Source organism: Pleuronectes platessa, chromosome 14 (genome assembly GCF_947347685.1).
Source record: "Pleuronectes platessa chromosome 14, fPlePla1.1, whole genome shotgun sequence".
Lineage (NCBI taxonomy): Eukaryota > Metazoa > Chordata > Actinopteri > Pleuronectiformes > Pleuronectidae > Pleuronectes > Pleuronectes platessa.
Genome location: NC_070639.1, coordinates 5490943 through 5517737, shown reverse-complemented (window position 1 = coordinate 5517737; position 26795 = coordinate 5490943). Strand labels below are relative to the sequence as shown.

The window sequence follows — 26795 nt, the reverse complement described above, 5'->3', positions numbered from 1 at the left end:
ATCTGCATCCTCGCCTAAATTTAAAAGGGTTTTCTTGAGTCAAAGCCTCGTCCTTCCAGTTTCAGTTCAATGGTTTTTCCTTAATCTTGCAAACAAATAAACCAACAAATAAACCAGAAGCCAGACGAGTGAAAACAAGGCCCCCCTGGTGCAGGTAACTCAGGTGTAGTGTCTTTGTGTCTGGTTGTTTTGTTGGTCTGTGAATAAAACATCATCAGTATCAGATCAGCCTGATTTTGTTCGACATTGCTCTGCACTCTGGTTGCTTTTCAACTCCTTTCATTTAGCTTCCAATTCGCAGGCTGTGCCCAGAACTCGCTAACAAACAGACAGAAGCACCGGCCAGTGGATTGATGCTATAAGCTGATGGGTCACATCAAACCATTGCTCTGTTCTCTCATGGCGCAGCAGGATGGAGAGCTGTGATGACGGAGGACACAGTCTCGACTCCTGCAGACGACGACAGGCTGTCCTGGCTGCGGCTTCAGACAGCGTGTGATCTGCCCATCCTGCGTCTTTGTGCGAGAACACCAACCCAGTCTCATCAGAAAATGTTCAATGGCAACGTTGGTCCACTTGGACCGACGTTACCATCTCACAATCTGGCCTCTCAGATTGTGAGATGGTAACATTTAGTCCTCCCATTGTTTTGCATTGGCGTGTTCTCACGTCACGTGACTCTCAAGCTCCCGTCTGCGGAGAGGAAAACATGGCGGAGATTCCTTGTTTTTTCAGATAAAAATATAATTTTGTAACTTAGTTTGGGCATAAAAATACATTCTGACACCATTTCTAGCGAGAAATGTGGTCTTTGCTTCCACAGTCTTCAGCCAGTTCATGCTTATGATAAATATTTTAATAGTTATCACGCATGTTTTTATCGTTGCTATGATGGTTGCCATGGCACCACGGGCGCAGCTTGGTGTTTAAATCACAGTCCCTGCGTGGTGTCCTTCAGTGATCGTGAATGTTATTCATGTTATATAATAGTAATATTTGAGGCTAGATTACATCTCTAATGAGAAGGATCATGCGAGTCTGTTTATACCGAGGCCGGCCCGAGTGCGCGACCGGCCCGAGTCCGCGAGCCGAGCGGCCCGAGCGGCCCGAGCGCGCGAGCGGCCCGAGCGCGCGAGCGGACATGACGTGTGGCTGTCGTAAAAACCCTATTTGTAAACAACCAGCCCTTTAACTCGGGGCTGCGTCATAAACACGGCGCGCTTGGAAGACCACGATGTCATCTTCCTTCTGTCAGGTAAGTAGTTTATTGTTTTTAAAGATCGTTACGATCTAGGTTTACAGTCCGAGTGCGGAGAGAGTCCGTCAATCCACACTATGGACGCTGTTCATCAGCTAATACGCCATTGTTAGCCACATGCTTCAGCCCACGGTAGCCTGTGCTACCTGGGAGGTGAATACATGGTTGTTGAAAGCAGTTCAAGACGCTTAGCTCATCATTGAGGGACGCTACAATATAAATATAAACATGAATTTGATTTATGAATGCTTTAGATTAATAAGGAGTGTATTTGTCTACCATTACTCCACAATATCAGGTCAATTTGGTTTAATGTATAGTATGCACTATGACAATAATGTTTCCATGTTATGGAGTTGCGATTCATTTTATAAAACAATTGCTATGTTCTGTTTTTTAATCAAGGAGGATCCAAGTGAAGCTACAGGAGTTTCATTAACGTCAACAACTTGGACCGAACGGTTTGTTTTGCTTGATGAAGAGCAGGAAGGGCAGCCTGGAGAGAAAGAGAAGCCGGGTTGAGCCCACTACCATCATCCACGTACCACGAGGAAGATGAGGGAGAGAAATGATCCTACCATTAAAGAGGTACTTTTAAGTTACATACCAGAAAAAACATTTTATATAATTTGCCAAATATACATTTTTATTAAATCCCCAAAGTACACTTGCTGAAATACAAGTTAATATCACACTGAAAGAATTTTGATCAATCATGCTTCCCTGCTGTGATTGTTTAACTAGGAAAACAACTTTTTCCACAGGAAGGCAAGTAAATTTAAGGAATACATGTGCAAAGTTTTCCTCTGTTATGTATAATGATGACCCCCATCAAACATAATGTTAGCAATATTTACACCTTTTAATTTATACTGTTTATTTCTGTCTACATGTGTGAATTTGCCTTCATTAGTTTCAGAAAAGAGCGATGATGTATCGGTCAGTGGGCGGCAGCACGAGACTCCGCAAACTAGTCTGTAAGCAAAGCAGACGAAGGCATCGAGGTTGCGGCCTGCCATCATTGTTATTTTGCTTAAGGGACTGAATATGTTTCATGTAGAAATATTAGCATTTCCCTTATATCTACCAAAACTGCTTGTTTCACAGACTGCAGTTTTGTTTTGATCCGATGTGGTGTGCAAATACAACCGTATCTGCAATGGGTTGTGGGGCATTAACATTTGTAACTCTAATTTTGTTTTGACAGACTGTGAAAAGAACGTTGAGAACATCACCACTCTACAGGAAGACACAGTCCAGTAATGGGTGTCAGAAGTTCAGTAGTGAACGACAGGTACTGTGGAAAAATATGTGTCATTGTTGTACAATGTCCTTTGACTCTGTTTAAACAAGGTTAACACAAAAAGGTTTGATTGTAAACTGATATCGGTATGAATTCATGTTATTCTCCTCGTCAAAAGAAACAAACAATCCAAATTACCTGCAGAAAGCCCTTGATGGACGCTTCAGCTGCATCGTCAGACTGGTGAGACAGCAAGATGCCAACTTTAATGCCAATTTATTTGTGTAACATTCTGTGACCAAATGTATAGATAACTTTTTGTAGATTGTAAAAATAGATAACCCATTTATTACAAAAAAACTACACTAGAATTACCGCACTGCGTTGTATGACTCCGCTAACCAGAGCAGTGTCCGTCTACATATTTCTACATATTTTCTCTCATATAAATGACACTGTATCTCTTGAAAACTGAAACCATAAGATGAGGTCAGTGTGGCCTTGACCTTTTTACTTTAAGACAAATACAAAGGTAGACAATCCGAAAACATGCAGTTATGCCTCCGGCGACTCGCTATTGCAGAGGCATTAAAACCGTAGTGTAGTAGATTGGATTTTATTGGTGTTACATTGGACATCTTGTATGGGTACACCAAAAAATATATTTGGTTTCACATTCTAGATGGCAATAAGCAGAGTCATCAACTCAGGAAAAATATTTCTGTAGAAAAGAAAGCCTTGTATGTGTGTATGTATACATACACACAAACGCACAATTGAGACGTTTTTGTCTTTTATCATATATTCTCAGGAAGGACTGATGCATTTACTGAGACGGGTCGTGAGGGCCTACTCTGCGTGCTCAGAGTTCAAGCCCAGCAGGCTGCAGCGGGCCTGACATATTCTGGAACAGCAGCACAGTCTTTGGATGACTCCTCTGAAGATGAAAACATGGCGAGGTACTTCTCCACTGATGAAGAACTGTGAGGGCTGTGATTAGCTACACTCTCTTGCTACAATGCTACTCATGCTACTCCCTGGCAGCCTTAGGAAGGCATTAGCTTGCTGTGTGGTAGCTGTTAGCTTCAGCATTTTTAGTTTTTAGTGGCCTGTCTGACGTTTATGTTAAAAAAAAATCAGAGGGAACCATCTTCATAATTTAACACTATGGTTTGTTTGTGTCCTTCAGTTCTTCTCAAGAGAAGCAGTACAGGTGTGCCTCAGCTCCACGGTCCCTCCTGCAGCCTCCGCTCCTGATGCTAACCTCATGTCTCCATCACACCAAGCAGCAGACCTGGATTGACAGACCTTTCTCCAGAGCTGCCCCCTCCCTCTGAAACCCCCCTCTCCAAAACACTATTTGTGTAGTTTTTAAAGTATTTTTTGCATGAGAATTGTTGATCATAACATTTCCAGCAGATGCCTTAATATAATGTTTGTGCACAATAAATGACATTGATCATAACATAATGGTATTTCCTTGCACTTCTACACCATGATATTGTCAGATAAGATGCTGATTACATTAAAGCAGTGAATGCTCTGCTTTAAGCAACATAAACACACAATGATTCAATGGATCTGAAGTAGAATGGGCACATTACATTCTGTAGAGAATGCCTCAGTTATGGAAGTCAGAAAATAACTTTCTTTATCTGAGGTTCCAGCCATTTATAGTCACAGCAAAGCACACAGGTCTGGTTGTCTAAGTGGCGCCCATATCATATTGTTTAAGATGTGTAACATCAAGTTTGTGTTTCAGTGCAAAATTAGTCATTAGTCAAGAGTTCACCATCTTGTTTACACTAAAATTAGGTGACCCAGATGTTTCACAATGCAATCTGATAAGGTCTTATGAGAAACATTCTTAACATTAAAGAAATCAACACAGAGGATAGCAATATCTGTTTGACTTTAATCAGTAGCTGGTAATCGGCAGCCTGACTTATTCAAACACATTAATACTACAATGAATGAGGCAGGGCCTTCTATCAGAAATCAACTATATCGTCACGTTATGTTTCTCTTGAGCACATGGAAATTACCTTCAGCTTCCACTTACTGTCACCTGAACCATACTGTTATTTCTGTATCTACAGTGACTTTTAGGAAAACATATACTAGAGGGCAATGTATAAACATTAATACATCTTATTTATATAGAGCTTTTCAAGAAGTGCAAGTACTAAACTGAGGGAAAGCTAATACAAACAATATATATATATCTTATTTCCATGTGCCAGGACAGCCTCACACTTGGATATAAACCAATTTTAGAATACATTTGCTTATACTGGAGATCTTTTAAATTAATGTCCCAGAAATGATTTCTGATGGAAAACCCCTGCCTTATTCATTGTAGTATTAATGTGTTTGAATAAGTCAGGCCGCTGATTATCAGCTACGGATTAAAGTCAAACAGATATTGCTATCCTCTGTGTTGATTTCTTTAATGTTAAGAATGTTTCTCATAAGACCTTATCAGATTGCATTGTGAAACATCTGGGTCACCTAATTTTAGTGTAAAGAAGAAGGTGAACTCTTGACTAATGACTAATTTTGCACTGAAACACAAACTTGATGTTACACATCTTAAACAATATGATATGGGCGCCACTTAGACAACCAGACCTGTGTGCTTTGCTGTGACTATAAATGACTGGAACCTCAGATAAAGAAAGTTATTTTCTGACTTCCATAACTGAGGCATTCTCTACAGAATGTAATGTGCCCATTCTACTTCAGATCCATTGAATCATTGTGTGTTTATGTTGCTTAAAGCAGAGCATTCACTGCTTTAATGTAATCAGCATCTTATCTGACAATATCATGGTGTAGAAGTGCAAGGAAATACCATTATGTTATGATCAATGTCATTTATTGTGCACAAACATTATATTAAGGCATCTGCTGGAAATGTTATGATCAACAATTCTCATGCAAAAAATACTTTAAAAACTACACAAATAGTGTTTTGGAGAGGGGGGTTTCAGAGGGAGGGGGCAGCTCTGGAGAAAGGTCTGTCAATCCAGGTCTGCTGCTTGGTGTGATGGAGACATGAGGTTAGCATCAGGAGCGGAGGCTGCAGGAGGGACCGTGGAGCTGAGGCACACCTGTACTGCTTCTCTTGAGAAGAACTGAAGGACACAAACAAACCATAGTGTTAAATTATGAAGATGGTTCCCTCTGATTTTTTTTTAACATAAACGTCAGACAGGCCACTAAAAACTAAAAATGCTGAAGCTAACAGCTACCACACAGCAAGCTAATGCCTTCCTAAGGCTGCCAGGGAGTAGCATGAGTAGCATTGTAGCAAGAGAGTGTAGCTAATCACAGCCCTCACAGTTCTTCATCAGTGGAGAAGTACCTCGCCATGTTTTCATCTTCAGAGGAGTCATCCAAAGACTGTGCTGCTGTTCCAGAATATGTCAGGCCCGCTGCAGCCTGCTGGGCTTGAACTCTGAGCACGCAGAGTAGGCCCTCACGACCCGTCTCAGTAAATGCATCAGTCCTTCCTGAGAATATATGATAAAAGACAAAAACGTCTCAATTGTGCGTTTGTGTGTATGTATACATACACACATACAAGGCTTTCTTTTCTACAGAAATATTTTTCCTGAGTTGATGACTCTGCTTATTGCCATCTAGAATGTGAAACCAAATATATTTTTTGGTGTACCCATACAAGATGTCCAATGTAACACCAATAAAATCCAATCTACTACACTACGGTTTTAATGCCTCTGCAATAGCGAGTCGCCGGAGGCATAACTGCATGTTTTCGGATTGTCTACCTTTGTATTTGTCTTAAAGTAAAAAGGTCAAGGCCACACTGACCTCATCTTATGGTTTCAGTTTTCAAGAGATACAGTGTCATTTATATGAGAGAAAATATGTAGAAATATGTAGACGGACACTGCTCTGGTTAGCGGAGTCATACAACGCAGTGCGGTAATTCTAGTGTAGTTTTTTTGTAATAAATGGGTTATCTATTTTTACAATCTACAAAAAGTTATCTATACATTTGGTCACAGAATGTTACACAAATAAATTGGCATTAAAGTTGGCATCTTGCTGTCTCACCAGTCTGACGATGCAGCTGAAGCGTCCATCAAGGGCTTTCTGCAGGTAATTTGGATTGTTTGTTTCTTTTGACGAGGAGAATAACATGAATTCATACCGATATCAGTTTACAATCAAACCTTTTTGTGTTAACCTTGTTTAAACAGAGTCAAAGGACATTGTACAACAATGACACATATTTTTCCACAGTACCTGTCGTTCACTACTGAACTTCTGACACCCATTACTGGACTGTGTCTTCCTGTAGAGTGGTGATGTTCTCAACGTTCTTTTCACAGTCTGTCAAAACAAAATTAGAGTTACAAATGTTAATGCCCCACAACCCATTGCAGATACGGTTGTATTTGCACACCACATCGGATCAAAACAAAACTGCAGTCTGTGAAACAAGCAGTTTTGGTAGATATAAGGGAAATGCTAATATTTCTACATGAAACATATTCAGTCCCTTAAGCAAAATAACAATGATGGCAGGCCGCAACCTCGATGCCTTCGTCTGCTTTGCTTACAGACTAGTTTGCGGAGTCTCGTGCTGCCGCCCACTGACCGATACATCATCGCTCTTTTCTGAAACTAATGAAGGCAAATTCACACATGTAGACAGAAATAAACAGTATAAATTAAAAGGTGTAAATATTGCTAACATTATGTTTGATGGGGGTCATCATTATACATAACAGAGGAAAACTTTGCACATGTATTCCTTAAATTTACTTGCCTTCCTGTGGAAAAAGTTGTTTTCCTAGTTAAACAATCACAGCAGGGAAGCATGATTGATCAAAATTCTTTCAGTGTGATATTAACTTGTATTTCAGCAAGTGTACTTTGGGGATTTAATAAAAATGTATATTTGGCAAATTATATAAAATGTTTTTTCTGGTATGTAACTTAAAAGTACCTCTTTAATGGTAGGATCATTTCTCTCCCTCATCTTCCTCGTGGTACGTGGATGATGGTAGTGGGCTCAACCCGGCTTCTCTTTCTCTCCAGGCTGCCCTTCCTGCTCTTCATCAAGCAAAACAAACCGTTCGGTCCAAGTTGTTGACGTTAATGAAACTCCTGTAGCTTCACTTGGATCCTCCTTGATTAAAAAACAGAACATAGCAATTGTTTTATAAAATGAATCGCAACTCCATAACATGGAAACATTATTGTCATAGTGCATACTATACATTAAACCAAATTGACCTGATATTGTGGAGTAATGGTAGACAAATACACTCCTTATTAATCTAAAGCATTCATAAATCAAATTCATGTTTATATTTATATTGTAGCGTCCCTCAATGATGAGCTAAGCGTCTTGAACTGCTTTCAACAACCATGTATTCACCTCCCAGGTAGCACAGGCTACCGTGGGCTGAAGCATGTGGCTAACAATGGCGTATTAGCTGATGAACAGCGTCCATAGTGTGGATTGACGGACTCTCTCCGCACTCGGACTGTAAACCTAGATCGTAACGATCTTTAAAAACAATAAACTACTTACCTGACAGAAGGAAGATGACATCGTGGTCTTCCAAGCGCGCCGTGTTTATGACGCAGCCCCGAGTTAAAGGGCTGGTTGTTTACAAATAGGGTTTTTACGACAGCCACACGTCATGTCCGCTCGCGCGCTCGGGCCGCTCGCGCGCTCGGGCCGCTCGGGCCGCTCGGCTCGCGGACTCGGGCCGGTCGCGCACTCGGGCCGGCCTCGGTATAAACAGACTCGCATGATCCTTCTCATTAGAGATGTAATCTAGCCTCAAATATTACTATTATATAACATGAATAACATTCACGATCACTGAAGGACACCACGCAGGGACTGTGATTTAAACACCAAGCTGCGCCCGTGGTGCCATGGCAACCATCATAGCAACGATAAAAACATGCGTGATAACTATTAAAATATTTATCATAAGCATGAACTGGCTGAAGACTGTGGAAGCAAAGATCACATTTCTCGCTAGAAATGGTGTCAGAATGTATTTTTATGCCCAAACTAAGTTACAAAATTATATTTTTATCTGAAAAAACAAGGAATCTCCGCCATGTTTTCCTCTCCGCAGACGGGAGCTTGAGAGTCACGTGACGTGAGAACACGCCAATGCAAAACAATGGGAGGACTAAATGTTACCATCTCACAATCTGAGAGGCCAGATTGTGAGATGGTAACGTCGGTCCAAGTGGACCAACGTTGCCATTGAACATTTTCTGATGAGACTGGGTTGAGAACACAGACACGTCTGTCTGCCGGCCGCCTCCTGGGACGCCGCACACCACACATCAAACACCCATGCGGCTGCTCACTCTGTAAACATGACAACACCAGATAAACATCAGATGGCCACATTATGAAGCTGTGATCTGTGCTGGGTGATCTGTGGTTCTGATTCCTCGGACCAGTGCGGCGGCGGCTGTCACACACATGGATTCTTTCTGGAGACGAATCACTGAGGTGATAATGTCTTTGTCGTTGGTTAATACATCATCACTCAATGCTTTGGATTAGAAACAACCCATTAATGAGAGCACACCTACAGGTTGTCAGGAACTTTGTGCCTGTCAAACAACAACAGTCACATCATATGTCTCTAGTGTTTCTTAGGTCGGAACAATATGGCAAAAATTATATAATATCAATAATTATAATTTTCAGCTTCATGTGCTTTACATTTTTCACTATACAGTTTTACCATTGATTCCTGTGTTTTTCTATAACTATTCTGTTGTTGTCTAGTGACTGTGTGTGTGTGTGTGTGTGTGTGTGTGTGTGTTTGTGTGTGTTTGTGTGTTGTTGCATGGCCGTACTGATGACAATCATATAGCGATCATCATTGGAATTGATTTCTATGCTACTGTATCTCATTATACCTTTAGTTGTAATTGTTATTTGTTTACAGCGCTATGTCTATTTTTTTATTTTGCATCGTTAACATTGACTCAAACGTCCACAGGAAATGAAAAAATATGTTTGTAACCTGTTTACAATTTATTTATTTCCATGGCAGAAAATCAGTTTTCCACAGTGTTCCTCTGTCTGGCAGTCTCTATTGAATCAGCTGACTATTTGATAGGATGAATAACACACAATGGCAATCATCAAATTCGAATTTGCTTCTTAAATGTGCTTTTCAGACAAAAACCTATTAAAGTAAATAGCTTATTACTAATCAAATTAGCATAGAAATCCTTTAATAGTTCAAAAAGCCTGTTTTAATTAATTAACGATGCCTTGGTAAAACTTTGCACCGTACTTTCTTTTAAAATGGCTAAATTATATATAATAAATAAAATTCTAGTCTTTCATCCTCTTAAATGTGAACACATTTGCAAACACTGTTTTTCAGCTGTCTGAAAGATAATTCATGATGATGTGATTGTGACTGTCACTGCTGCTCAGTTAGTGGAGGATGTTTTTTTCCACACAGATCTTCTCATTCATTTCACTGATCATTGTAAACACAAAGCTGCTGTTTTTCTTTGACTTCTCCGGGTTGTTCTCTTTCCTCTCTGTCACAAAGAGGGTGAATCATTCCATCCAGGCAGGGTCCTTCCCACTCCCCCCGATGCCGTGTCTCTCCTGGACTTCGACCATTTTCATCCGAGCAGGCTTCCGCTCCCGTCCTCCTCCTGGAGACCTCCTCCTGGCCACCAGCCAGAGAGCCGATCACCGCAGCTGTCCGTCAGCAGAATACCAACTGATTAATGCTTTCACTGCGACCATTAATAAAACTGCCAGGAGGCGGCTCTTTCTAATTGAGAGGTACAGCTCGGCCTGCACTGGACCAATGAGAAGGACATATACAGTATGGATAAGTGTGTGTTTTAGAGGATGAAGAGTAAGCTGCTCTTGCCTCTGACACTCGATGATATAGTTGCCCCAGTAGAATACAAACAGTACACTCTTATTTATGTGAGGGGCTGAAGACTGAGTGTACACAGAATGTTTTATGATTTCATTGAGTGGCTTTTTCCTGTCCTGCGTGAGAGCGGCTGTTCTCCAGCTTCGATCCTGATTTTCTGCACCGCAGCAGAATCCTCGTGGTGTTGTGACAAAGTGCCAGTGTCTGGGCCACTGGCACCGGCAGTGATCCACGGGCACTCTGCTGGACACACCCTGACTACTTGGCTCTTTCCTCTAATCCATCTCCCCTCTTCTCAAACGGAAAAGTATTCCAGCGCTGCAATCATTCGTTTTGGGGATGAAGAGAGGGGAGGCCCTTTAGTGACATGCTAGAAATACACAATTGTAGCTAAGGTCGCTTCTTTTTCTTAGTTTTTGCCTCTCTTAGAATATATAGTGCCCTCGGCACCAGGTTCCACGTCAGTGCTAACTTTTTCCGTGTCTTGTCAACTTCGATCCAGAGGGTGCAGCCGCCTCCACAGGCTTCCTGCCCAGACACACAACATACAACAGGGCGGGAAGAACCAGATCTGTTGAGGACTATCATAATTTTGCATGCTCTATCACCACAAAGAGACTTTTCAGCAAGATCAAATGTAAGTTTAGTCTCTTCACGGTTTGTGTTGATACGCTGTTGGAACACAAACTTAACCAATTCTCGAGTGCTCTATCTGCATATGACTGCCAATAAACTGTTAGAGCCCTGGGTTTTTTGACTTCAAGTTGTCACAAGCAAGGGAAATTGGTGACAACTAGGTGGTGTATGGGTGGTTATGATGAAGCAATGACTAAAGCAGAGAAGTTGTGTTTCCCTCTGTACTTTCTATATCGTCATGGGATCATTTGATTGAATGACAACAGCGTAGGTTTGATTAAGAAGACTGAAGGATAAATCACTGAAATCTAAGTTCACCACACACGTCAAGTTAACAGCACATTTTCATCCAACGTCTTCAGGTTTGAGCTTAAAGCTGTAACTGGATGATAAACATCTCTTTTTTTTCTCAAAGAAAAGTGTTAATAGTTATGTTTAATTCCTTAAGACGAGGTATAGCTGCTTTCAGACATGAACTGATAAATGTTCCAGTGGGCCGGGATGGGAACGTGCCAGCCCTTTGGTCAAATGTAAAGAGGAGCGGTATACCTAGAAGACGACCACCTGGAATGAATAGATTCGAGAGTTTGTCAATGTGCTGTAAACAAAAGCATGGGTCTTCCGCAGTACAATTTACGTCCTGCTTCCTGATGCCACCCCTCGCCTGAATGTAATTTTCCAGTGTTGTGAACGCGTCTGACGCTCACACTCTGGAAAATGCCTGGTCCTGATTTGGCAGCCCATTTTCCTGAGTTCCTTTCTGAAAACTTCTGTCTGTATCTGTAGAGATAAAATGCCGCGAATGTCCTCCTCCAAACTGTAAATCTGATTAATCCCACTGTCCATATGCTGTGTGTGTTGGCATCAAGGTTTATTATCCTTTATAATGTACAATATACAAAAATATAGGGTACCAAAAAATTCACAGTGTCTAAAAGGCAGTGATTACAGTCTACATGACAGGTCTAACAGTACACCTGGTAAGTTGCATAGAAGGGCACAGAGCCTCACATCGCAGGGGGCAGAGTTCAATACTGACCAATCAGATGACTGGCTTTCGCACCGGGCCAATAGAGCCAAAGTCTGGATCAAAAACACTTCCTCAGGATATCCGCACTGTGTGTCCACATTTCATGATCGGTGCTGCGCCGACTTATTCTCAGCCCGGAGCACGTGGTCATTTGATGTTTGAGCAGCTGGGAAAGGTCAAAAAGCCGAAGGCAGGCGGTCACATCTCCGAACTCTGTCCCCAAACAAACCTCATGGTTGGTGTGTACTTAGCTGCTGCACTTTTTTTTTTAAACAACTATAAGGCTTTCTTAAACAAACAGTGTTAGCTATACAATATACAGATACATTTACATGGTCCTCTTCATGGTCATTAAATGGGCTGCAGAAGGCTGTCGCTCATATATACAGATAGAGCTCTCATTTCGTGCATGTACAGTAGCAGAAGTGAGAAGCATTTTCTGGGTTAGCATTCATCGATCAGGCAATAATAATAAAATATAGCTGTGAAAATGCCCCTTTATAAACCAAGCATTAACTATAAATAGAGTCCATTTAACCTCCAGCAGGAACCAGAGGAGGGATGCTTTAACTTACAACGATTAACATCTGGTAGGTGAAGTATAGAAAAACCAGGAGAACGCCCGGAGTGTCAGTGACAGGATGTGGAAAAACAAATGCCGTTGCCAGACCTCCTCATATATCATCATGTGTATGAAAGCATTTACATTGTACAAAATACAGTAACTTTCCTCATTCGGGCAAACGGACACGCAGAGAGTACATGTGTTTGCATGTACGCACATCTACACACACATGCACTCGTTTTGATCTTCACACAGGCAAACTTCTACACAAGCATCTTTTTTTTCTCTGAGAGTACTTGGGCCATGTTAGAGAAACATGTTGGAGATTTCTAGAATAAAGTAATATTGTGAGAAAAAAGCCGTAATTTAACAAGAATGATGATGTCATTTTATGTGAATGAAGTTGTAGTGAGAGACGAGAATCGAGGCATAATCTTACGGCAACAGTAAAAAAATGTTTTATTATATTCTTTGTGAAACTTATACTAAAATATAACTCAACAAAATGCCCCACATTCCATATTTCAACGCAGAAAAAAGACAGATCTTGCCCCTGTAATATGAGACAGCCTAAAATTCTTACTTTAGCCTCTTTACTAATATAAGAAGCTTAATTTTTGAAATCTCAGAAATTGTATTTATCTCTAACATGGCCATTATAACTCACCATTCAAATAGACGTTTAGTTACAATCATTCATTTTCTTGTAAAAATCGTTAATGTTTATTTTCTTTGTGTTTCAGGAACTGAAGATGCAATGGTTACAGAGCTGCGGAAAAACCAAGTAAAGAAGAAGGATGTGTTCATTCAGTGAAGTGAAATTAGAGAAACAACAATTAATCAGCTATATCTTAATTAACAAAATATTTCCTCCTATGCTACGGCTCATCTGAGCATAAAACAATTATCTTAAAAAACAAACATTAAAAAAAAGAAGTGCCAGACTACTAGCTTATTCTACCATCATAAAAAACCCCAGTCCAGTTGTTCAGCGCACTGGTCATATTTGATATGACCACTGAGCTATTTAGCACTCAGTAGAATCGACGCATCCGATGGAGAATCGATTGGATAATCAATCATTTCTCTTTCAGAAGTCTGTATTGTTCTTGGGAGAAAAACAGAAGCGGTGGAAAGAAAAACTGATTTCGCCCCTGCCGTCTGTTGCATACGTGGCGTTTCCCGAAGATTTATGTACAGTACAACCCCCCCCCCCCCCCCCCCCGCTTCAATGCTGCAAATAAATGTCCTTGCTCCTCAAAAGGCTTTGATCATGAGCAGATTTAAACGATTATTTCCAACCGGTAACTCCTCCAAGCCGCCATCCAAAAACTTCACTCAGAAGTTCTTATCTTTTCTTTCGAATAGAATAGCAACAATGGAGGGCGTGCATATCCCCCTCCGCACAACCGGGCTGATATTGATCTCTAATTTATTTCATCATCGACTTCATTGTTGTTCTCCCGCTCCTCGCTGTGTGGCAAGGACATTACGATATGCGCTGTTTATTCTCAGTAACTGCTTTTGTTGTCGAGGGACTCAAAGTTCATTACAGGCTTAAAATGGCTGCAACGGAGAGGAGAGAAACGGTGACCCAGATCCAGGGAAATGGATTTTTTTTTTTTCTTCTTTTTTTTATGCTCTTTTCAATTCTGTAATTGTGAATGCTCGACTCAGCACCTGTGCTGATGTGCCCTTTGTCCATAATAATCTCAATAAAGCCGCAACTCGCCCTGCTGGTCTTTTCCACTGGATCCTCTCATGAAGACGATGCTCTGGGTTGACACTGCTATGTAGAGTCAGGCCTTTGAGATAACACACACCATGCTGGCTGCATTGTTGTCCAAACCCACATCTCCTGATGGAAAGTTCCAGAAACGCCCTTGAAAACACAAACCCTGCCATGCAGAAGACACGGCGAGGAGCAGGGGCGATGGTGAACAGAGGAACCCGGCTCTGAGAAACATTTCAGTTCATGTCAGTTCAGCTATTTCACCATGGCGTTTTGGCGGTGTCCGTTTTGAGTCTGCGGCAGAGGGGGGGCTGGAGAGGTGGTTCTGGGGCGTGTCTCAGCTGTTGTTACTGTTGTTGTAGGTTCTGCACGGCGAAGGGGAAGAGTTGGGCTGGTAGTCGAACTTGCCGAGCGCCGTCGGGTAGTAGGTGGTGGTGTAGACGTTCGTCTGCTGGAGGGGCGTCGGGTAGAAGTTGGATCGTTCATCTGGCAGAAGGTTGTTTTTATTCAGTGTCTGGAAAGAGAGAAGTGAAAAATAAGGAGTTTCAACGTTCCACTCGTACAGAATCACACGTTCTACGAAGAAAGTAATGATAATTTTTCTGACAGGATGCACATGTGTACTTAATTTTGTCACGTCTTATTAGCACACAGGAAAATATAGTGCAACCATTCTTCTTTGGACACCTGAGTTGTTTCCCCTTTATGCTAAGCTAAGCTATCTGTCTGCTGACTGTAGCTTCATATTAAATTACAGACCATGAAAATAACAGGGATCTTCTCATGTGACTTTCGGCATGAAAGCAAATGAAAATATTCCCAAAAATGTAAAGATTTTTTCTTCTTTAAGATAAGTGAAGAAAACTGTTGAAGAAATAAAACACTGTTTTTATGCAAATCAACTTAATGTCAGGTGTTTTCTAGTACCTGCTTTTTTTCATTTTATGAATAGAGACTAAAACTTCTAGTAAAACTTGTAACAGCTGGATTATATAGTTCAAGTTTAAATAAGAAATGATTTCTATGGTTATGCTGCGAGTGTATTTATAACCCAAGCAAACCATTTGAACAAATTTAATTTAGTTCACGTCAAGTATACTCAATGCACTAATAGATGAGTTGAAAGGAATTCACTGGTCTACAATCCATCGCAATTCCTGAGTCTTAGTAAAGCTGAACACAGTGAGACAGTTTCCAGGTGCAGCATTAGTCTAATGTAATCCGAGTGAACTGCTCTGGGGACCGAGGCAGTGAGATAATCAGGTTCGAGTCGGTGAAATACAGAATGCTGGGCATCATAAATTGGCCTGGAGGAGGGGAACCTGCTGGAATATCAGCGCTGCGGCCGTGCACGGTGACATCGGCTGAACGTCCAGCACCGTCTGGCTGCCCTCGCTGGTCATTAAAGCTAATGAGTTCAGGCTCTCAACGTCACGGCAGCTGTCAGCACTGTGTCCGCGCAGCGACAACAATAGCGGCGAGGACAATAAATGTCGGGAAGCCGACAATCACAAACAGCGATGGGTCATTGTGATTAGGTACCGTGTTCCTGTTCTTAGACACGGCCACAGTGGTGGGAGGAGCTGAGATGAATTCCTGCGGACACTCGTTGGCTGATGTCCTGTTGATCGGCACTTTCTGGCGTGTGACCCAACTTCCAAACATAAACACAGTTAAGTCTGAGCTGTAATGGATTCGTTTTTAATGTGTCTGAAAGAGCTGTCAAAATGTCTGTTTGTAAAACCAAATATTGGGGATCAATAGAGTTTCCTATCTTAATCATTTCAAACTGCTCTGTGATCACTCAGCGGCACCGCGGAGGACGACGTGTGTTTTCAAGGCAAGATAGATGCAGCTGCTGATTCTGGATCACGTAAAGGAATATAAACAAATAAAATGATGAGAAAAACAGCAATGAGACAGCAAATGGATGGTGTCGGATCAACTAGATTGTAATTAAAAACTTGGAGGGAAAAACTATTTGATGGTGACAAAGATCAAACTGAACCATTCAAAGTTTTAAGTTTAGTTACCAACAGCTGTTTATCACAGGCAGACTTCGGAGCACTTAGCAGAAACAGTAACTTGACGCAGCAGATGGTTTGTTTCACAGATGATTTTGCACAGATCCATCTGGGAAGGCTTCATCGGAACATCTTTAGAAAAGGGCAGGCACTTTTAAAGAATAATTGGCAGACAATTGGAGGAACCATCTGTCTATCACGGCCTATTATGGATGAGGAAGCCAATCAGAGGACGAGCAAAACTTCTCAAGATTAAAGAACTTTGTTGTCATTGTGCAAACACGATGAAAAACTAGGTTAAATGTAACCTTCAAATAAAATTGTGCCTTTTAATAAAGACTTACAAAGTAAAATATACACATTTTGTAAACCAACTATATAATAAAAAGACAAAAATAAGAAATAGAAGTGCAGAATGTAAAATGAATTTCAATAGTATATAAGTAAGCACAAGTCAAGGTAACCAGAATGCAAAGAGCAGTAGCAGTGATTGGTATAGAAAATAAATATAATTCATATAAATAGTTTAAAGGTGACATGATGAGAAGGAAAGCCATCGAGAAAAGCCAACAGTGCAGGGGCGGAGCCAGGGGCAGGGCCAGAGGGGGTGGTTGGAATATGCAATTGTGGCCCCTGATTTACCCAAAATCCTGAAAATACTTCTTCTGATAAAATATTCTCCAGCTCTAATTTAGCTGGTGCAACAGCAATGCCCATGCTAACTTGTACCCTTGCTGTTAAGGAACAGTCTCTTCTCGCTGTAGCTGCCAGTGGATCCTGCCTCGCGCTGTTTTGACTACAGGCGAATGACTTGAAATCTGGCAAGATGGATTCTATGGGTTCTCACTTGCAAGGTTACATGGACGGGGAAATCAATCATGTCCCTGAGTTAATCAACAATCAGTTAGAGAGCAAACAATGCAAAGTGCAGAGAAAAGGACACAAAGCTGCAGTAAAAGTCTACGAGCCTCTGGTGAAAGTACTTTTCTTGACTGGTTGTAAATGTGAGTGCACAGCAGAGCGATAGCAGTGGGAGGTGGAAGGACGGCTAATGCTTAAGAAAGTTAATGGGGCCCATTAATAAGGACTTGGTTTGTGGGCTGCAGGTAGAAAAAGGCTTAAAGCCGATAGGTTCTGAATATGAGCAAGGAGGAATAGAAATGAACAGTAATTCATCTTCTGCGGTTTGCGCTCAATTGAGATAAATGCATGCATAAATGCTCTAAATAAAACATGAACCACATTCAGTGCCCTTGAATTTCAAAAATGTTACATCGGGTGTGTGAGAGTAACACCAGGTATACGACATACTACCTCTATCCGTGTGAAATATTAAAAAAACTCGTACCTTGAACTCCATGGGCGTGTACTTCTCATTCTTTGGCGTGGTGTTGCCCTTGTAGTTGAGGTGGTTGGGGGTGGTAGGGTGGATGACCGCAGACTCCTGCGAGGGCTTATGGAAACGCTGACAGTAGACGTAGATCAAGAAGGACAGCAGCCCCGCCCCCAGGAAACAGGACACGCCGGTCGCGATGAGGTGGATGGAGGTGAACGCTGGGAAATTAAGGATATAAATAAAAAGATCAGCATACATTATTTCCTCTTTGGAACTATGGTCTCCAGTGGTTCCGACACAACTGGTCTACCAGAACTTGTCGAACCTGAGCAGAAGTCTTTATAGGATTATTCATAGTTAATATCAGTACAGTAGCATATTCAATATAAAGATGGACGATATGACGACTCCCATAAGGGAAGCCAAACCATCTTGATCGCCCCCTGGTGGCTACCTCCTCCATACGAAAACTTAAAAGGTCAAGGCACACGTTGAGAAAAGGTTTCTCAGAGGTGGTTTCTGTCTTTTTAGTTATCACACTGATGATTGTTCAAATGTTTTTGATTAGTTTGGATTTAATTAGATATTTAATGATATAAATGGGCAGAGAGGTCATGATTGACAGCAGAGGCCGACTCACGATTTGTCGAGCATGTGTAGGGGCTGGACCACGATGCAGCGACTCCACTCTATCAGGGATATTTTAGCTTCATTTCTATATAAATGGTAGGAAGTGGCAATGCATCCTCCATCTTTATTCAGTGTCTATGGTTTTCTCCAACAAAACCTAATTTTACATTTGGTTGTTAAAAGTAAACGTGCTCATGTGCAGTGTGTGTTCGAGGGGGATAAGCTCTGTCAGAAAAGACCTTGTTGACTCTTGGATTCTGTCATAGCTCCCCCTAGAGGAGAGGCTCTTGTGCTTATTTAACTGTATAACACTGCTGTAGAGACGGTCAGCTCTTTGTGTCTCACACTGAACTGAGCTTATGAACAGGTTGTGTGGCTGCGTGAGGAGAAGACGCTCTAAGAGACCCTGCTGAGCTCCATTTTTCTTTCTTCTATTGATGGAATTCAAAACTGACTTCTGCATACTTACCTCTAAAAAAAGGAGGTTATGTTTTCACCCTTTTCCATGTATTTTCTGGTTTGTTTGTTTGTAAGCAAAGTAATACAAAAACAACAAAACGGATTTCCATTCAACTTGAATCAGGAAAGAACCCATTTCATTTTGGTGTGGATCCAGGGGAAGAATTAAGATGTTATTTTGTAGCATTTTTTTTCATTTTCTTAGGTGATACTTATTGGCTCTCGATGAGAAAAAAACAAAACCTTTTGGGTAAATTTTATGAGTGCCATATTTAAGTCTCACATTTTGCCCACAATCCAATTTGTTTAGTCCCTCTTTTGTGTTGATATCTGCCTTTTCAGGGACAGATATGTGAACTGAAAAGAAGGTTTTATGCGAGTCAGACACACGGAGCCAGAATGCTGTCTTGTGAATGTCCTCATTTGCTGTTATACAATAGTTTCGACAACTCAAGAATGTTCCAGGTACAACACGGGGCGGCATCCTTCCGAGACTGCATTTGAAGACTAATTGCATCACAGCGGCGCGACTAGACTGTCCCATTTTGAAGGCTCCTTTAAATGCGTCCTTTCATCTCTGAGAAACAAAGGCTCCATTCCAAGCCCGACCAATCCCAGGATTCATTGAGCTTCAGTGACAAACTGTCGGTTGCCAGGCAACAGCAATAATGGCCGGACGAGCCGGTGACGCCGATCACCCAGAGCCTCCGTAGGCCAGAGCGTCTCATTTTGGTTCGGCCTTGGTGTTTTACCAGGTCCATGAAGACTCGCTTAATTTTTTAATCATCCTCCTGATCAGCTGTTAGAATTTAGCACAGCCTGAACACACGCATGAAGATGCACATATAATGTATGGAAACTCACATCATGGGCAGACATCTGTGGAAACAGATACAGGGACAGGAACAGAAACAAAGCGAAGGCAGCTGAGAATCCACTTACCTCCACACTGTTGGTCCTTATCAAAACCAGATGCAGGGAGAATGACTGCAGAGAGGAGAGGAACACAGGGTCAGACACACACCTGCATGCACAGACACACATGCACACACACACACACACACATGCACTCTCCATGGAAAAACAGCCTTCAGAACACAGCAACCACCAACTGTAACACCAGGGGAGTTAACAAATGGAAAAACAAAAACAGGGAATGAGAAATTGAGATGTTGCTTTTAATGTTCCGCAGAGATTTTTTTTTTTGCTACGCTGAATTTAAAACGTTCTCCGGTGAGAGCGAGAGAACAGCTCTGCCCCGTCGCAGCGACCCTCTCTAGATGCCGTAAGAGACACTTGACGGCAAGACAATTATTTACAGCGCAACACATCCTGTCCACTGCCGAGGAGGAAACAAGGAGGGGAGCGGGGAGGGATGACGTGTGTGTGTGTGTGAACACTTTTAATTACGGGGCCACATCCCTTGATACATTTTTTGGCCTTATTTCCCAGCTTCCTCGCACCCGCCTCCCCTCCGCCAGTGACCTTAACATAATCCATCCATCGCCTCATTGAAATTTGCACTGAAATTTGATGTGATTTGGTGTTGTGACAAGCCATTAATATTAATCGCCTTCGTCTGGACTCATTAGGGATTCCGTGTGGGGACGGGCTGACTGCGGCAGGCCATGAAAGATCATTCCAGGAGAAACTTTTTCGGAGATCGTCATCTGCCACACGGTGAGCTGAGGCCGACGGGGTCACCTGCCGACTTGTTGGATTCGCATGGACTTCATGGTTAATTACCAGAGGCGGATGAGTTTAGTGCACGGGGAGGATGTCGGCCCCGTACACACAGATGAGGCATATGGATGGATGTGAATGCAGAAGGTGAGGCTGATGACAGTGATGACATTGAACGACTGTGATACTGTGACAATGACGGATGGGCAAAGTTAAACTTAGGATTGATTTGAGGATATTTCTTAGTAACTTTTAAACCTCAGCATTCCAGCCTGGCGTTTGCCATCTGGGCCCGGAGGCTCTGGAGTTTAAACCTGCCGGCATTTTACCTGTTTTTAAATCATTGCCTCAGACACTTTTTTACAAAAAAGCCTTTTGAAGTGTTGTAGAAATAGAGTTTAACTGTTATTTTTATTATAATAAAAAGGTACCGCCAACAAAGTTTGGACTGGTGGAGGATTCCAGGACTGAGGACTTAATCTAAAAGTCACCCCCAATTTGTTTACTACTTGTACTAATTTCTTTGCATGGTTAAGAAATTGCAGTTAAAAAAATAAAAATAGTTATTACACAATAAATTGACAAGTTGATCTTAGACGTGGATGACAAATCTGTAGCATTTATTTCAGTGTAGTTAAATTATGTTTGTTTTTTTGTCCTAATCATAACATCGTTCTTGTCTTATGTGATGACAACGGATATTAAAAACTAACAATTGATTGGTTAAGTTTGTGTTTGGTCACGAGTGCATACATTTTGAGTCTCTTGGTCAGACAAACGTAAAGATGTCGTTTTGGGCTTTGGGAACTTGGGACTGATAATTTAACTGGCTTGAAAACAGGTATATTATGAATTCAATTATTAATTTAAGGTTTTCAAACTGACAACTCTGATTAATGTTTGTGTGTGTTTTTTTCAACTACTTCATTTATTTGTCAACCATTCCTTGTCCCGGTGACACTGAATAAAACATGACATGTAGATTAATTAGAGATATAATTGAGCACTTTCATGTTTGTTGACAAGATAGTAAGTGTGAAATAGGGAGAGAGAGTGAGAGATTCACAAGTCACAACCAAACCGACCCGAAAGCTCAACTCAAGCCTCCATACACAAGGTACCAAGAAAATGTAAGAGGTCAAGCACAGTGTGTTCAATCTCTTTCCAAATTAAAAATCTAATTTATTTGAATGTGTCATAGAGGGGAAGTGATGACCTGAAAGTTACGGAAGCAAATGTGGGACCAGAGGAGTGAGACAGCAATGCTCATCCCTCAAACAACTTCCCTGCTCCAGTGGAGCCGCGCAGTAGGTGCAGGTGCAGGCACCATCCAGGTGTGAATGTGTGAACCTGTGCGTGATCAGGGTGTTCTAGTAAAACACAGGCTGTCTCTCAGGGAAAATATCCAGAATAAATTTCGAAAAAAAGTCAAACCAGAAGCATGACTTAGAAAGGGAAAAACTTGTATCTATCCACAGTTGCAAAAGTTTCACACAGGTCGACTCCTCGAAACTTTAGGTGCCAACCTGCTGTGATGGAGGCTGCTCGGGCACAGCGTGTATCTGAGAACTGACTGACTCACCAGGTATTTCATTGCAGTCTCTGCGCTGCGTGCTGTTCCCCACACACGGGGTGTTGCCCTGAGCGCCACACACCCGATTCCTCATCTGCAAGCCTGAATCATCACACGCCGACCACAGCGACCAGGCCATCCAGCCACCTAAACACAGAAAGAGACAACAATCAACACAACCCCAGACAACTAACACAGGCCACGTAGAACTCATGAGGCCTGGAAAGCAGCGCGGCCACCCAGGTCGTCGCCAGCCGCGGCCAGCGACCTTCCCGGCCAGCCGAAGAGCCCAGACACACCGAAGAGTGTTTGTGATGTAAACAGATTGGAAGAGTGAACCCGTGGAGAGTTTGTTTAGTGCATAGCGGAGATGTTTGTCCTCTGAGCCAAGCTTTAGACTTGTTTCCCCCGCAGCAGGCAACCGAGCAGTAAACAAAGGCGGCGACCCAAGAGGAAAGAGAAAACTCCCAACGCTCGGCTCCTCCCTTTGAACCAGGCACTTGGAGCCTTCTGTCACCCTGTGTCTCAGAGCACCGGAGTGAAGGGAGCGATGAAAGGCTGATGAGAAAGCTGGTTTGTTATTCAGGGTGCTCTCGAGTGTACAGTTTTGGCAGCCAGGGCCCGAGTCGAGGCCTCTTTTACCTTTCCTGTCAGTCTGGTGCTCAGCCACCGGCTGCTCAGTCGCCACCATCTGCTCCCTTCTTGCACCATCTAGACGCACAAAACACACGGACCACCTGAAACATTTTTAATGACCCTTGGTCGTTACAGCCCTCGTGAATTGCTTCATTTATTCCCGTTTATTTTTGTCACCCGGACGACCTGAGTATTCTCTCTGTTGAGTCAGAGGCAACGCCATCGGGCCTAAGGCTCCTCATTAGTATTCTGGCCCGACAGCGCTTCCTGCTGTCCTACATTAATGGTGGACACTTCAATCAAATGACCTACGACAGGGGCATCAAATATACCTGTGACTGACAGCAACGCTTGCTGCTAATTACTCATGCAGAGGGGGAAGCGGCACCAGCAGGACCCCGGTAGATGACTGATGCCGTTCCTGTCAATAACGCACGCACAAGGAGACAGATCCGGGCTGGAGGGGTTGTTAGCGGACAGTCGATAGGCGCAGGCCAAAAGAGATGTGTTGGTCAAACTGGAAAACATTATCCTGATGAAGGAGGATGATTAGCATCTCGACAAAGGCAGGAGAAAAAAGACAGAAAGCCATTTACCTTTCTTTGTCTGTAATTACCAGGGAGGCCGACTATAAGAGTTACTCTCCCCGTGAATGGCAGGAGGGGGGATTCAAAATGAAAAGCAGCCGAGGAAAACGATGGTTAAGGGGAAACTACTATTTAATCCAGGCAGAAATCACACACACACGGACGCACGCACACGCACGCACGCAGACACACAGGACCATTTTTGTTTTACCGCTAAGTGACTAAAGACAGAGGCTGAAAATCACATTGTGGGGACAGAACACCGAAGCTTTGATATTAAACCTGAGAAACAGAATGAGGCTGAACTGTCATTATGAGTTCTGATACTCAGATCTCTCATGAATATTTCAGTGTCCTTGTGAGAGCAGAATAAGATGAGAGGGGGAACATGGAGGAGGCTGTTATACATCTAATATCTCATCTTCACATGATGAGACTTCCAAATAACCAAACCTCTAAATCAGTTGAAAAAAACCTGAGCATCAGATTTATTTCAACCCAACTGGGGTCTCTTACGGTATTTGGTTTTGTGTGCATTGTTTACCTGTGTAATGACAATTTAATCAAGTTATTAAGCTGTTCATACAAACGGCTAAAATAAACTTTCTTGCTCAGTTTTTCCATCCAGGTTTTACAAGATCAACCTCTGAGATTTCGGTCTCTGCTCCAATCAAAGTAGATTAAATGTTAATTGAAAAAACTAATTTAAGAAAACATTTCTGTCACACTGTATACTCCTCATGTCAATCACTAATCAACCTTTTTATTCAACTCTGCTCTCTACTGTAATTATAAAACTGCCCTCATGAAGCTACAGCAGACAATTTACAAACACTACCACATAAATACATTAACTGTGCTACATTCGTACATGTACACTGGATTCATGTTTATTATTATTGTCTGTACTGTACGTGTTATTGTTGTTATTGTGTTATTATGTCTTTCCGTCAAGCTTTTTCCTTCTGTCTACATTGTGCTGGTTGCAGCTTTCCGAGAGAGAATCGAGGATCAGTTGTATTAATCAGTTGATGTTATTGACAACGTTTGGGTTGCTTACCTGCACTTTCAGATGCTCTTTTTGATAGATTCATGTTTGTTTAACACAACAACCCAATTTGAACCTTTTACACAGAGGTTGCCAGGTGCCTAGAGCTCCAGGTGCACAGTGGGAAAGACACGGCGGGAGGACATTTGTTCAGGCAGCATGACTCTGTTGATCTTTTCATATATCTAAAAGCTGTTCTATTCATTAGGAGAAGATGAAAGAAGCAATTTAGTGAAGGAGGACAACACACGAGATGACGCAGTGTGGGAGATGATTGGCTGCCTGGAGGCGTGATGAAAGGACCTTGAACAATGGTGGCACGGCGGAGTGAGACACTGCGAGTGTGTGACCTTACCATCACAGGTGTGTGTGTTGCAGAGGGCCTCTTCGGTGTGTAGTCCGATGCAGATGTCCCCTCCGTTGGTGGCCGCAGGGCTGTTGCAGGAGCGTGTTCGCTGGTAGTGACCGCCGCCGCAACCCACTGAGCACAGGGACCAGGACGACCAGCAGGACCATGCACCTTTCACTGTAACACACACACACACATTCTCGATAAGATGCAGAATAATCCCAACTATCCCAGTTGTTGAGGCTGATGTTCTTCTCAGTGGCGTACTCCCCCCGGAAAATCCCTGTCTTCAGTAAGCCTGGATTAATCCGGGCTCAGTTTGAATGTCAATGACTCTACACTCGACTGCTGTGACGCTTGTCTTCCTGCAGACTTGACGAGACTCCAAAGAATGAAAGAAACATGCAACTCTGTTTGATCTATATAATCCACGAGCGGTGAAAATAAATAGATGCAGCAACTGGGAGCTCTAATATCTTTAATATGTGAATATTTGGGCGATTGAAGAGACCTGTAACACTGAAGTTTAATGGCCAGTATTAACAGAGGGCAATGACTCTGTAATACTTGAACCTGCTCCATAACCAGTTCTGCTAGCTTCCTTTTGTTTGTGTTTATTTGCACCGGCTAAATGTTTCCCAAGGCTGTGAGTTAAAATGTGTTATGACCATGTTGCACCACCATGGCACCTTTTGTGTGTTTAGACCTTGTTAGGTCCTACAGCCTCTTCATTCACAGCTTTTTACCTGCACCAAGGAGGTTATGTCTTTGGCCCTGTTTGCTCACTTGTCAGCAGGATTACAGCAAGACTACTGAAAGGATTTCTATGAAACTAAGGGGAGGGAGTGAGACTTTGAGCAAGAAACAACTCAAATTTTGGTGTAGAACCGGTCAAAAGAAGGATCCAGGAATTGATATTATTATTATTTTTTACAAATTAGGCACATTTAGGGCACTGGTATGTTTGAGTGTTAGAAATGTTGAGCAGTTTGATTGAGTTTAAGGGGACTGTTGGGCCTTGGTGAAGGTATGCGCTCTATTCTGTTTTATTCTATGTTGTTTGTGTTTATTTATGTGCTCCAGGGGCCATTTGCACAACCTGAACATTCCGCAGGGCGGTGATTGAAGACCCTTATGCAGATTGTATACCCGTTGCACCACCCGGGCACCGTTAATGAATTTTAATTACTGATTTACATCTTTCAGAGGTCCCACAGCCTGTTCACACACAGAGGTCTTTCTCATTTATTAATGTGAAAATTGATACACATTAATTAGACAAAATAAATATCACTATAATGAATGTTCTGTTCTAGTATGTTCTCTGCTTTTGTATTAAAAAATCCACTTTCATCTTTTGCTCTGTTGCTGATTATGTTCTTCTTTGTCTCCTGCCTGACTGCGGCATTTATCCTGTCCCTCCATGGGGACCGTTGATGTGTCATGTGACTTAATCAGAGGAGCCGACTAATTGACTGGCTGGTTGACTGGCTGGTGTCCGTCTGACTGACGGAGAGAGGCGGTGTTGCCAGGTAACGTCACAGTGCTGCAGAAAACTCCATTAGCTGAGTGGATTAGTGGGACCCAGAGTGAAGTCTGTGACCAGCACTCTGCCTGACTGACTCTAACCGCCTGTTTACCTGGCTGACTAGCTGAGTGTCGGATTCATTGAGTTACCGACCGGCTCACTGGTTACCTGACTGACAAACTGCTTCTATTAGTCTCTCACTATGTTCCTGGGGCTGTTTTCATGAAGTGAATAAGTCTGAAGTTGAAAGTAGGAAAGAAGTCATTTCTTACCTTAATGTGTTTATTCAGCTGATCACAAGCAGACATTTTAATTTTGATTTGAGTCAGAAGAAGTTTGAGGTTTAAAAATTACTGAAAAATTTTAATTAAAAACAATTGGCTTATAAAACAAATTAGACTCAACTTGGACTGAAAAGATTCATTATCTCAATTTATCTTGAATGGTTTGAGAGTTTATCTAGACTGACGTTAGACTTTACCTTGATTTGTCAGCACTTTCTAAATGACTTGACCTTGACTTGGACTGACATAAGACTTGAATTGTT

At 42.2% G+C, this 26795-nt stretch overlaps 1 protein-coding gene and 1 long non-coding RNA gene across 4 annotated transcripts in view; both read right to left on the bottom strand.

Moving 5' to 3' along the window:
- Positions 1–5444: 5444 nt before the first annotated feature.
- Positions 5445–8203, bottom strand: LOC128455652 (uncharacterized). The gene is made up of 5 exons (XR_008341752.1): positions 8074–8203; positions 7483–7665; positions 6585–6863; positions 5869–6016; positions 5445–5638 (listed from the first exon to the last, which is right to left on the bottom strand). It is a non-coding gene; the product is annotated as an uncharacterized LOC128455652 (long non-coding RNA).
- Positions 8204–13873: 5670 nt separating this feature from the next.
- The window catches only part of sema5ba (sema domain, seven thrombospondin repeats (type 1 and type 1-like), transmembrane domain (TM) and short cytoplasmic domain, (semaphorin) 5Ba), a 158307-nt gene continuing 145385 nt past the window's right edge, over positions 13874–26795 (bottom strand). For 2 of the 3 annotated variants that reach the window (XM_053439393.1, XM_053439395.1), the window contains 6 exons: positions 24727–24897; positions 22743–22811; positions 22110–22247; positions 19787–19831; positions 17768–17973; positions 13874–14909 (listed from right to left, as the gene is read on the bottom strand). In XM_053439393.1, the coding sequence (XP_053295368.1) occupies positions 14733–14909; positions 17768–17973; positions 19787–19831; positions 22110–22247; positions 22743–22811; positions 24727–24897 (806 nt within the window). In that variant the 3' untranslated portion in view covers positions 13874–14732. The remainder of the gene's footprint in view (positions 14910–17767; positions 17974–19786; positions 19832–22109; positions 22248–22742; positions 22812–24726; positions 24898–26795) is intronic. The other variant, XM_053439394.1, reaches the window with a different exon arrangement.